The sequence below is a fragment of the Perissodus microlepis genome, chromosome 3 (genome assembly GCF_051167445.1).
Source record: "Perissodus microlepis isolate ML-2025 ecotype Zambia chromosome 3, ASM5116744v1, whole genome shotgun sequence".
Taxonomy (NCBI): Eukaryota; Metazoa; Chordata; class Actinopteri; order Cichliformes; family Cichlidae; genus Perissodus; species Perissodus microlepis.
The window spans coordinates 40,105,208-40,118,541 of record NC_140463.1 but is presented as its reverse complement, the minus strand read 5'-3'; the positions used below and the strand labels follow the sequence as shown (position 1 = coordinate 40,118,541).

General features: G+C 42.9%; 1 protein-coding gene across 2 annotated transcripts in view; it reads left to right on the top strand.

Moving 5' to 3' along the window:
* slc8a4b (solute carrier family 8 member 4b) overlaps positions 1–13,334 on the top strand; it is a 134,880-nt gene that overhangs the window by 95,294 nt on the left and 26,252 nt on the right. For both annotated transcript variants that reach the window (XM_084924426.1, XM_084924425.1), the window contains exon 12: positions 12,899–13,005. In XM_084924426.1, the coding sequence (XP_084780552.1) occupies positions 12,899–13,005 (107 nt within the window). The remainder of the gene's footprint in view (positions 1–12,898; positions 13,006–13,334) is intronic.

Here is a 13,334-nt window from a genome sequence, read left to right as displayed (position 1 = left end):
GCACCAATCCCGTGGACGGTCACATGTCATACGCTTTATTTCACAGCAGTCCCAGTCCTCATTCATGCAAATGTAACGATAGGATTGTGGAGGAGGGAGCAGGAGTGAGGGGGAAGCTGCGAGGGCGGATGATGATCAGGAGAGAAATGAAAGTGTTTGCGTGCAAGTGTGCAGAATGTGCGATGTTCACTTTGTCACTTTCACGTGTCTGCGTGTCGCACATGTGTGTCGCCTCATTTCTGTTCTACTTGCTTTCGATTTGCAAACCTAATACAGGCAACATGTCTGATCAGATTTTTACTCCCTTGTCTTTTTTTCCTCCTCATTCTTCCCATCATCCCCCCAGAACTAATTTCCCATCCTCTGATTTCTCTTTCTTTCCCCCTTTTCCCTCCTTCCATAATCGGATCGCTCTTCACGTCAGACGTTTCTTTCATTCTGTCTTTTATTTAATACTCTTCACATTCCTGTGCAGTTTTCCTCATCGCTTCTCTTCCATCCTTTTCCTTCATCCTTCTGTTTTTTTTCTTCTGTTCCTCGTGGAGCAGGAGAAATAAGTAGCTCCTCTGGATTATGGTGCATCTTGCAGGATTTGTGTGTGCATGTGCGAGGGAGGTGATGTGATTTGTGAGCTTAATTTTACACAATATAACGAGGTTAGGATTTCACACACACACACACACTGTATGTGTATGATGCTGCCGACTGCACAGTGAGTGTGTACTGCACACACTCGTAGCACATGTTGGCACCGCCCCTCATGACTTAATGGTTACCAACCAGATATTCTCATGCTCCATGTTTTCACATTTTCTCTCATGTCTAGTTCTTCAGAGTCTTCTGATAATAACTAACACGAGGTGAGAATGAAGCCTCTGTGAACAAATTCTGCTTATGAATTTACCTGATATGTTTCACTGGAAGCTTTGCCGTCCATTTGTAATGTAGGGGTTTTTGATCCGTCACGCTTGAGCAGACTTTGGGTGCGTGCAGTCAAACGGTCTGCGTGGACAGCCAAACAGGGTTGGCATTTGCTGCATTGAACCAGATAAATATTGACTATCGTCTGATGAGGACTGAGCTTTTTATTAGCTTTTCAAATTATCTGAAGAAACGGAAATCGCTGGCTACACTGGCCCATAACAAATTAGATGTTTGCTCCAGGTGCAAAGTCAGCAGACTGGCTACTGGTTTTAACAAAACTGCTGTGGTGCTAAAAGAGCTCCTTAAACACCTCACAGACACAGAATTCAATTCAATTCAATTCAATTTTATTTATATAGCGCCAAATCACAACAAAAGTCGCCTCAAGGCGCTTCATAGATACAGAGAAAAACCCAACAATCATATGACCCCCTATGAGCAAGCACTTTGGCGACAGTGGGAAGGAAAAACTCCCTTTTAACAGGAAGAAACCTCTGGCAGAACCAGGCTCAGGGAGGGGCGGCCATCTGCTGCGACCGGTTGGGGTGAGAGAAGGAAGACAGGATAAAAGACATGCTGTGGAAGAGAGACAGAGGTTAATAACAGATATGATTCAATGCAGAGAGGTCTATTAATACATAGTGAGTGAGAAAGGTGACTGGAAAGGAATCTTACCATTGTCATCTGGTGGTGCACACCAAAAGTCATGTCAGTCAGCTTGTGATGCACTTTAGTGTTTTGGTTTGTCATGTACACAGTTTTGTAACCAGCTGCTGCCAGCATTTCAATGATAACAGTGCTTTAGGAAAATTGCAGTCTGTTCTCCAGTTGGACAAACATAGTCCAGTCTGATCACCCCTCGATTTCTACTGTGACATTTGGGCGATAGGGTCAGATTTTGGCATAAATGGCATGAAATCATGGATCCATGCTGCCTTGTGTCAAAGGTTCGGGCTACTGGTGGTGGTGTAATCGTGTGGGGGGGTTTCTTGGCCCACTTTAAGCCCCTAAGTTCCAACTGAGCACTAGGGGTGCAATAATACTCGTATCGATATTGAACCGTTCGATACAGTGCTTTCGGTTCGGTACGCATATGTATCGAACAACTTTTCTTCTGACGATGCTGTCTGTGTTGAGCGCTCAGTGGATCTGCGTTCGACTACTCCACCTAGGCTGCACTCTCGAGCGCAGATCCACTGAGCACAGCGCAAGCTAGCGAGACAGAAGCTAAGCTCGTTGCAACATGGCAAATTGAACCTCCCCCACCCTCATTCAGATCTGGCCTTTGGAACTATCTTGGTTTTCATGTGAAGCATGACCCTGATGGTAAGCGCGTCATGGACAAAAGTAAAACAGTATGTCGGATGTGCCACACAATGCTCAATTTGGTGGGAACTAGTGCGTTAGCGCAGTTAGCTCGTTAACGTGTTGACGCCGTCCAGCGCCACGCACGGGGCGATCCGCATTATGGCATTAATGTCATTTTAACGAGATTAACGCTGACAGCACTAGTGGGAACACAACGAATATGACTGCACATTTACCCCGACATCATCCTAGTGCAAAGACAAGTGGAAGCAGACAAAAACAACAAGCACGCATGCTACAAACTTTACCCGAGTCATTTAGACAGCCATTAGCACATGATTCTCCTTATGGGAACCTGATATGTTTAATATGCTGCTGAAAGTATACCCCAGAAGAAGCATATAGTATAGCTTTTATTTTGGAAAGAGCCATTTCTCTGTAATAAACTCTTTTCCAAAGATGAGTGATTTCTCGATCAGATGTATTTTGTTGTTGTTGTTTCAGCAACATTACATTTAAAAACTGTACTTTTGAGTTAAAATATATATTTATAATTTTAATAAATGACAAATTAAAAAAGCATGAACATTTTCGTATCGAAAAAATATCGAACCGTGACACCAAAGTATCAAACCGAACCGTGACTTTTGTGTATCGTTGCACCCCTGCTGAGCACCACAGCTACTCCTGCTAACATGTGACGCACCAAGTCACAAAGCACAAATCAAATTACTTTCTTGAATAATGACACTGTACTCAAATGGCACCAGATCGCAATCCAATAGAGCATCTGTGATCTGTGTGTGTGCATATGTGTGTGTCTCCCCCTAAACCCTGGATTTGATGTGATACTTCAAGATTTCATCCCCTATTTTTGCGAGTTGTCCTCCAGGTCTTGCCTTATTAACTTTGAGCCTTTCTTGCTATCCACCATCATTTTTGTACCATCGCGTTACCACGCAGTGTACCCGAAAGTAGCAGCTGCGGCAGCTGCTCCATGAAAACAAACACCAGCTGTGCCTGCAACTACAGCAGATTAGTCACTAAAGTACCCTGAATGCTGCGTGACAGGATTTCCAAAGCTTCATTTGACTGCAGGTTTAGCAACTTTGCTAAAGTATACAAATGACAATTTTATTTGGAGTTTAGTGGAGTCTTAACATATGAAGTATTGAGGACTTGGAAGTAAAAACCTCTTCTTTTTTTTTATGCACCTTTTGTGCAGAAACACAGATGACTTCATATCGAGAGCGCATCTGTGTGAAGATAAAACGATCATCCATATATTTTTGAATCGTTAGTGGGTCACTTGTGCCAGAATCGCATTAAATTTCCTGTGTGAGAAGCTGGGGAAACCTTTTTCTTTTTATTCGCTCTCATCTGTTTCGGCTTTTCATTCTTAGCTCCCTTTTTTTAGCCTCACTTCATACCCTCGTCTGTGTCCCTTCCTCATCCTCCTCCTCATTTTAATGTCCTGCTTCTCTTACCTCTTCTCCCCCTCCTCCCCGTACCCCTCTCTCTCACCCTCAGTTCATCCCCTGCACCTTTCCATCTTCCCACATACACACCAGAGATAAAACTTTATTACTCACCACAGCCAGAGACCATTCAGTATGCGTGTGTATTTTGCATTTCCTCATTATGAGTTCCGTGATATCATTAAGAGGGGTGATATCTCTCCCCTAAAGAGCTTTATATCTCACCCTCTCTCTGCTGGCCTCACTCAAATTGCTTTGTTTGTGTTGCTTCCACGCAGACGAGAAGAGCTAAACGAAGGACTTCTCTCAGCCTACCTGCTCATGTAGAAGCATGTGTGGGTGTATGAGTGATATTCAGAACGATTCATATCATTTGATCAGCTCTTCAGTGATGTCTTTTTGCATCTTTCTACTATCTTTGAAAAGGAAAAATCCTCCTTGATTGCAGTGTTAGCAGTTTTTACACTGGATTCATTCATAAAGTCGTTTCCGGCATTCCGACAGTCAAAAATGTAGGATTTCAATGACGAATTGGGAATTTTAGTTGGATTTTCATAGCATTGTATTAAAAAACAGCCTGTGTTATTTGTTATTTAAAGGGGACCTATTGTGCTCATCTCCATGCTTTTATTCTTTGACTCTACCAGAGTGCCTTTGCATGAGTCACAGTTCAAAACTTGTTTATTTACTTATAATGGGTCTTGGCGCAATCAGTGGTCTGACACAAGCTTTTTTGGTTCTCTCCATTTAAGGTAGCTTTCTTCTGATTGGATGCTGGTCACAAACAGAAGGTTTGAACAGCCGTGTGCCTGAGATGACTGTGACATCAAACTGTGAAATCAAGTGCTTTGAGCTTTTGGCTCACAGGATTACTGTACAAAATCAGCTTCCCTCATTGTGTGAGGGTAAAGAAAGAGGTTTCCTTTCAAGCTAAGAAATCCAGACGGTGTCATGCATGTGCACTCAGCAGTTTGGATCCAGATTTAAATACTGCTTAGATGCAAACTTCAACAGAGCAAAGCCCAGAGTCTGTAAAAGGCGGATCGCTGCCCCCTCTCCTCAGCTGTTATCTTTCAGCTGCTATCAAGCATGTTTTGCGTTAACCTTTCATAGTATGTAGGAGTATTCTGGTAGAAAAACAGCCTGACGTGGACACGTGTAGATGGTGAAAGCATCAGCACTCAGGGCTGAATAAGCAGAGGAAGGGCATTCATCCTCGTTTAAGAAACTGCAAGACCGTTGTGTTTGTTGTCTTGGGAAATAGGCTAACACGAGATGCTGCTAGTGGAGCTAGGGTTAGAGACAGGCTGCAGACTTAGCTGCGCGCCACTGTGACGGGGTAAATGTAAGCTAAAGACTTGTGTGCAGTCGAGATGAGTCACGTCCTGCATGCTAAGAGCAGAATTAGCAACAATCCTAATCCAGCTGATATTGTTTACCAACAGACAAGCTGCAGGACTTTTTAGCAGCTCATAAAAAGCTCGTAATTCTTTTAAAATATCTAGCTAATGCTAGCTTTAGCAAATGGAGTGAAACCTACAGTACAGTAATTTACCAATCACACCCTCCAAATTTTGCAGTCTACTTAAGCTAGAAGTTTCCCAGCTCTTCCTCTGACATGTCAGTGCTGCCCTGCAGCTGTTTCGTCCCCTCCACTACCCGAGCATCTACCTGTCGGCTCTCATGGGATAATTACTCATCACTCTCCACTTTCTGTGCATCATATTTGCAGGGAGCAATGAGCTCGAAGCCTAACTGTTCTCACTGACCTGTCCAACTGGACTGCGTTTCAGTCTCTTTCAAATTCTTTTCGGTGCATTTACACTTGTTTTGAAATTTGCTTATTATTTAACCCAGAACAAGGCGCAGGAAGTAACTAAATGAGATCTTGGCTTCTTTCCTCATCAATACAGAAATGGATAGTGTACCGAGTGCTTTACCTTCCCTGCTTTCAGTTGCTTTATCTGTGGCACAGTCAGTGTACCATATCTGAGATAGATACGCTGGGTCACTCTTGGTAAACTATCAAAATCTGTAGCAGAGTGCTATTCTCCCTTTTGGACTATAATCAAATTTTTGTAATCCTGTTACTTGTTGTTATGTCCAGTACCATCCTGGCAGCCATCTAAAGGTCTGTTCAAGATATACGCCCCCTGTCTTGGCTCCTCGACTTTGTTCTTGTTTTATTTTCAAGCAGCCAGACTTCGGCTTCCCTTTTCCAAGTTTTACCCCTTAAACTAAAATATTTTACCGTCGTGAGTTTGCATAGTAGCAATCCTGTCTCTGAGCGAGTGCATACATGAACAAGAGATTTAGTGGTTCCACCAGAAGGCACAATAGTAAAACTGGCGTGTGTATATAAATCAGAATCACTTAAGAAAATGAATTGTTAGCTGCTGCGGTTCTCTACGATGCTCTTTCTATAAAAATATGGTGGACTGTCTTTCAGTGCCTGAAACAGCACTCATGCACACAACACACACACACACAAACAGAAAAGCAGGAATGGAGCTAGGAGAAAATGAAAAGCGATGGAGACAAAGATATAAACAGAGGTTTTGTCCATTAAGTAATGCAGTGAGGGCTTAACTAATCAAAACAAACTCGGACCGTCGCTCCTGTAAGAACTTTAGAGCCACGCACAAACACGCAGGCATGCTGCAACGGTATAAAACCCATTAAATCGATTTACAGCTCACTCGGTTCTGTCTGGGGTTTTTCAATCAACAACACCTTTTGTTGACCTTTTTTTCACTCTGTCCTTCTAAAAGTCTCTATTTCTGGCAGTGCAAGTTGTGTGCTCAGTGAACCTGGTATGTGTCTGATTTTTGTGTCAGTCCGTTGACAGAGCGGGGCGTTGAGGCTCCGCTCTGACAGAGGAACTTTCTGGGGAGCAGGTGTCAAAAAGTAACAAGGTAGAAACAGAAGGCGAGACGGAAGGGAAAGATTTAAAAAATGTGTAAAAGGGAAGAATATCACAAATTTAGGACATTAGGACGTGTTTTTATGCACTGTTCCTGCATTTTGAGTTTATTTTTGTTAAATAAATAATAGCATTATTTTTTATACTAGAAGCGCTGCTGGAGCCTTAACTTCTTCAGATCGTATCCTTTTCTACCTGCACCTGAAGCCTGTGGCAATAAAAAAAGATCTATAGAAACAGAAGCAAAAGTATATATGTAGAGCAGGTCGTGGTGGTTGGTGGTTTGATCCCTGGCTGCTCCAGTCTGCATGCCAAATACTATCGGGCAAGATACTAACCCCAGGTCGCTCTCCAATACATCCATCAGAGTATGAATGTGTGTGAATGTTAGATAGAAAGCACTTAAGCATAGAAAAAAGTGCTTGTATAAGTGGGTGTGAATGGATGAACGAGGCATGTTGTATAAAGTGGTTTGAGTGCTCCGGGAGAGAAGAAAAGTGCTATAAGAACCAGTCCATCAACGTTTACCTTAAATCTATAGCGTTATAAGGCTGCTTGTGGCACATCCCCTAGGAAGTAGTCTGGACAGTGGTTCCCGGGGGATGAAATCAGTGGACAAGTTACAATGATGTCAATGTTGATTTCTTCATTTTCACTTCTTCATTCCTCCTGCAGACACAGCTCCAGCTTTGTGAGCTCCCTTTTTCCGGCTTAGCTTCTTCTCATTTGGGCTAAGCGCTGAGCTGCCCACGAGGCTCAAACAAGGCTTGAGGTGGTATTATCTCCGTGCCTATGATGCTGCAGGCCAGAAGGACAACTTTAAAGTCCTCCATCAGGACCTCTGCCCTGCCAGGTGTCAGGCACAGCCTCAAATAGTACGACTTTGAGTGATTCACAAGTTCAGCAAGAGGTTTAAAGAACAATCCCTTTTAAAAAAGCCTGGTTCTTTTGTTACTGTGGTTTGTAGAAGTTTGTATCTCTGGCTTGTTAAAAAGCAAAAACAGGACACAGAATGGTGAATCCTTTCACTAAAGCTCTGCCTGTGATCACTTCTGCTCCAAACAGAGGGTGAGGAGATTTAAGGATCTGAAGTCCTGCTTTGAGGTGTGTCCCATGATCGTTGAAGACAAGCCTTTGGTCGCCACTGTCTCCACTGGTAGCCTGTCAGACTGCCGTCAAGGATTAGAGATGCACTTTCTGCTACTTTATAGAAATCATCAATAAATCTCATCTGTGATCTAGGGGAAAGACTTCTGGAAGACTTCAGTATTTCCACTCAGACGTTTCCTCCTAGACAGACTCTCATCATCATTTTGGCTCACATCATCACTAGGTGTCTGGGAGGGAGTGGACACTCCTGCAGGCTTAGCCTTCGTCACTGTAGAGTGGACACGAGGCTGTGCAATGAGGAGAGGAGATGTGCATCACCTCAGTGCGGCTGCAGCTCTGAGCCTCAGCTCCCACCTGTAATTCGTTACATTATATTACAGTAACGCTATGTTTTGAGAAAAGCAAAACAGACATGTCATTTAGACTTATGATCTTCTTTGTTTCCTGATTACCAAAACGTGTGCTAATGTTTTATTTTATCTAAAATAAAAATGACATCGCCTGATTGTCTGGGGTTAGTGTTATGCATCAAGTTCTGTTGTTTATCTATGAACGTAGACACAGTGCCTCATTCTTCAATTCAGCAAAGGGCATTTTATGGTCATGGTTCTCTGTCCTGGTTGTCTTGTAACACTGAATGAACTCTGTGTGTATTTAGCTGTAACCCCTCATATCTCAGTAGACTCTATGTATTGCTCATATTCGTCTTCCAGCCTTTTTCCTCTCTGTCACCTCCTTTTTCTTCATCCCATCCCTCTCTCTCCTCTTTCACTTCCTCCTCCTCTCTGTTTGCCTGCTTTGCATTTCATTACTTCTCTATCCACTTACCTCTGTCTTCCCTCGCCCATGTCACTGTCAGTTTGTGCTTATTTATTGTTGCTGCTCTCGTTCTTCCTTCTATGAGGTCACATTGGAGTTTACTGTGATTGTGCCTTTTTAATTTACCTTTTAATTGTCTTTTTGTGTGTGTTTGGAACTTTGAGTTCTTGGTTTCAGATGGATGTTCACATTTTAGCAGCTGATGTTAAATTAGAGCTAATAACTAGCTGGGACCACATCCTTGGTAACGATGGGCGATGAGGGATGAGGAAGTGTGAACTGGTGCTGCGGTTTGGGGAAGGCCTCAAAGGGGACTGGCGACGGCTCCCGGGCCGGGCAGATCCCCATGTACTAACGAGAAGTGAAGGAAGGAAAGGAAGAGAGAAGAGAGGGAAAATGGGGGGGAAGGGTGGGGCATGAAAATGAGAACAGCAGGTATAGGTGAAGGGGGGCTTTTATAGCCTGAGGCTGGAGGGGGCGTGAAGGAGGAGAGGCCCCGCTCCTGAAATTCAGATGATATCTCCACTAAAAGTAGAACATAGCGCCGCTGCCAGAAGCTCACTTTAAGTCAAAGTGTTTGGTTAAAGCATTGAATTTAATAGTAGAGCAGCGGTCCTCAACTCCCGGGCCACGAACCGGTACCAGAAATTTATGTTTTTCAGGGTTTCCATCGTTAACTCGGTTTCCCTGGGTCTTTTCCTGTGTTGTAGTTGTGCGTCTTTTTTTTTTTTTTTTTTTTAAGAAATATTTAGGCGTTACCACGGTGACCAGAGAGCATTAGAGTTCATACTACGATAATTATTTTCGAACTTTATGATTTTCTTCCAGTTTTTGTAGTTTCTGACAAATGTGCTGCGTAACAAATGCTAAGCTACAAAAAAAAAAAAAGAAAATCCCAGTTCAGAGGAAAAGGTTTAACAATGTCTGTGTAATCTTTTACATAACTCAGCATTACAATTTCATTTGTGAAATCATTTGAACAATATCAAATGTTCCAGCTAAAGACACAAATCCCCTTTGGGGATGCGTCAGGATGCTAAGACTGACATGTGGAGCTACCCGCTGTGGCGACACCTTGTGGCATGAAAGTAGCTACATAATAAAGCAAGAAGAACACAGTTTCTCTAATGGCCACTGATGGCTGGCTCCAAAAGCAAGTCAGTCCCCACAGATCCCCAAGTAAACTTGCCTAAATATACAGCGTTAAAAGCGCCACCATTTTTTATTTACAGTCTGTGGATATAACGAGCGTAATCTCAGTTCCCTGTAGTCCTCCTAAATATAGGATGTTTTTTTATCTCCTTTTGTTTCACATCTGATTAAACAACATTTTAATTTCTTCTCCAGCTCTGCCTGGGAGTTGGCCACTCACGCTGATGTGACGCTGGAAATACCAAATCCAGCAAGTTACATCCACTGTTGCCTTGACAGCTCGCCAACGATAAAAATGGACTTCCACGTCTTTTCCCCTCCGTCGCTTTCTCTTTCCCTCGCTGCCCTTCCTCCACCCTCCATATACGTCTCCCCGCCCATTTCTCCCTCTCGCTTCCTCTTTCTGCTGAAGCAAAGCCTATTTTCCGCATTATAGTCAACATGGCTCACAGCGAAACGTGCGATTACACAACCAGGTGGAAGTGAACGCTCTTTCTTCCTCTCCGCTTGGTAGACGCAGATGGATCGTGGTGATGAAGATGAAACGGGCCAGAAAGATACCAAACCTGATGAAATTTCCTTAGAAGCATCAAAGCTGCTGCACGACACGCACAAATAACAATTAAACAGAGAAATACTTTATAAACTACAGAAGTAGTTCTCCTTTTAAAGTGAGGATAAACGCTGCACGTAATGACTTTGGTGAAAATCCATTTAATCTCTCCATTTAAAGTAATTGGAAGTATAATTTGCTGAAGCTTTGTCCTCTCTGATAAAATCTTCCTTTCTTGGCTTTGTCATATTTAACCAGTTTTATATTTTATGGTCTTAAAATAATAATCAGCTGTGACTTACATCTCTATGTGCCATTGCTGTAGCTTTAAATGCTCTCCCTGGCTTATGCTTTCCACGTATGCGCTTGGAAGGGTGGGGACTTCCCAGAACTGAGCCACACCGCCAAATATAACGCATTGCAGATGGACCAAACAATCTCCTTTTGATTACCGTTGTCCTGAATGAACTAAGTTTGATTCAGCCAGACAGTTCTGTTTGAAATGTTTATTTACATCGAGCAGTTTAGTGTATAGGCTTTGACCTCATCTTCCACAGAATCTAAACGCACAGATGTGTTTGGTAGTGATGAGTAAATATCATCCCACCATTCAGAATCAGCAGCAGTACCGTGGTGCAAAGCAAAGGCAGACATATTGTCTTTGTATGTGGGATTGTTAGAATCTAGTTGAGGTTTGGACCTTGACTGGGCCATTGCAACACCTCAGTTGTTTTCTTTTTCAGGCCTTATGTTGTAGATTTGCTGCTGTGCCTGGGATCACTGCTGCATGACCCTGTTTCAGACAAGCTTTAGCTGTCAGACAGATGGCCATACATTTGACTACTTTCATATGCAGAGGTGTTCATGGTTGACTCAATAGCTGCAAGCTGCCCAGGCCCCGTGACTGCAAAATGACCCCAAATCATCACCCTCTACCCCCGTGGTTGGCAGTCGATATGTGGTGCTTTTGATGATATGCTGAGTTTGCTTTTCTCCAAATGGTTCAGTGTGCTTTACAGGCAGACATCTCTACATTGTTCTTGTCTTTCCAAAGGATTGTTCCAGACATATTGTGGTTTTTGTTGATGCAACTTTGCCGTGTTCTTTTAGAAAGAAGAGGCTTTCTCCTTCAAAACAAGCTCTACTTGTTCAGTCCTTTTCTGATTGTACCGTCAAGACCTTTAAGATTTAACGTTTCATTAAATGTTAACTGAAGTCCGTACTCTCTGAGCTCCAACTCTTGGCTTTTTGTGGTTTCTATGTACATTACATGGTCTGATCTTGGGGTGAATTTGCTGAGATGTTCAAACCTGAGAATGACACCTGGCTTTGTGTTAACACACAGCTGAACGCTCCAGCATTCAGCCACATCTGAGTCACACAGAGTGAATCCAGTCCTCGGGATTTGAAATCCCAAGCATAAAAGTTTTCTCACAAGTAATCTAGCATTTACCAGACCAATCCTGGCAAGAACCGGGGATCGTTAGCTGTCTGAGGAGCCCGACACAGAGGCCTTGCGAATGCCATGACTTTCAATCATCATGACGCAAGATCCAACTAACCTAGTCTCCTCCTAAAAGTCCTCAGTTGCTAAGAAGTAGCTCAGGTCTGGGTTTTTGTGCTCCACACAAAGAAACGTAGATATGAAGCTGGTTAAACATGCGAAACCAGCTGGTAAAAGTAACACGCAGAAAGACAGAAGCTATGCACTGAGTGGAAACTGAAGGAAATAACAAGCCAGTAAATATGAACGCACACACTTTGTGAGTTTAAAAAAATTGCAGATGTTTAAAGTGGGGAAAAATTGATTCAATAGATTTGCCACATACAAAGAATGGTTTAATTATTGTTGGTTTACGTTGAAACTCCACATGAAAAGCAATCACAGCTTTCAGTCTGTCCTGTTAAACTCCCGTCACATTTACAGCCTCCCTGCACTGACACCTTAATGCCTGCAGTTTTAGACACAAATTATTAGTTTTTATGGTTTTGAAAGATTCTTTTCTTTATGAAGACAATAAAATCATTATTTAAATATATCAATAGTCTGTCTTTTGCAACACAAGCAGTACTAAGAAGTGCTCCAATAGCTATTTTTGAAAATCTCCACACCTTTTTTCCGCTCCAATTTACACATCCCCTCAAAACTCTCTGCACTGCATTTTAGTTGCTCCCCCGGGCGCTCCTGATTGAAAATGTTTCCCCAGTAGTTGTGGTGTTCATAGCATCACTGTCAGTTGTCAAGCCTGGGAGGTAGCTAGCACCCTCACACCCTTCCCCCGAGTACTGCCAATCTGGGCTTCAGCCTTTAGTTTTGCTCAGACTCGTCATCCTTTTCTCTGAGAGAAATCACAAGGGGATCAAATCTAATTATTTTTCCTTTTTTGGGTGTGTTTATTATAACTGTTACTTCAAGTTAGGTAGTATAATGATTACTTATGTCAGTGTTTTTCAGGGTAGGGGCAGCAGAAATGACCTCGTGTCCGATTACAACCTGTCACGGGGAGAGTTTTAATAGACTGGTCCTTTGCCATAAACAAGCTCTTACTATGATGGAGAACAACCAAAAAAGGTAATTATCTGGACTGCACACACTGAGCCTCGTCTTCTCTCTGTTCTTTTAACAAACAGGAAGATCATCGAGGTGAAAATCATTGATGATGAAGAGTATGAGAAGAATAAGACCTTTACCATCGAGCTGGGAGAGCCTGTTCTGTTGGAGATAGGACAGAAACACGGTGAGTCTTTCTGCCCGTGTGTGTTTGTTCAAAGAGAGTATCAAGAAGTCAGGAGTGAGAGCAGGAACAGGGAAAGTGTGACAGACAGAATGACGTCTTTATTTATCAGCAAACAGGCCCGGTGCACATCTGTCGCTTGGAAACAAGGTGAGACCAGCATTGATTACCTGAAGCCTCCAATCTAAACTCAGATTAACCGTGGAAACATTTCACTTTGAGCCACTGAGGATGTGACTTGGGAAGGATTTCGACATCGCTGGCCCTGAGCTGCGATGCGTTTTTGAAGTAATCGTGTCACAGGAGGCATAGGAGTAATAACTCATCCAAAT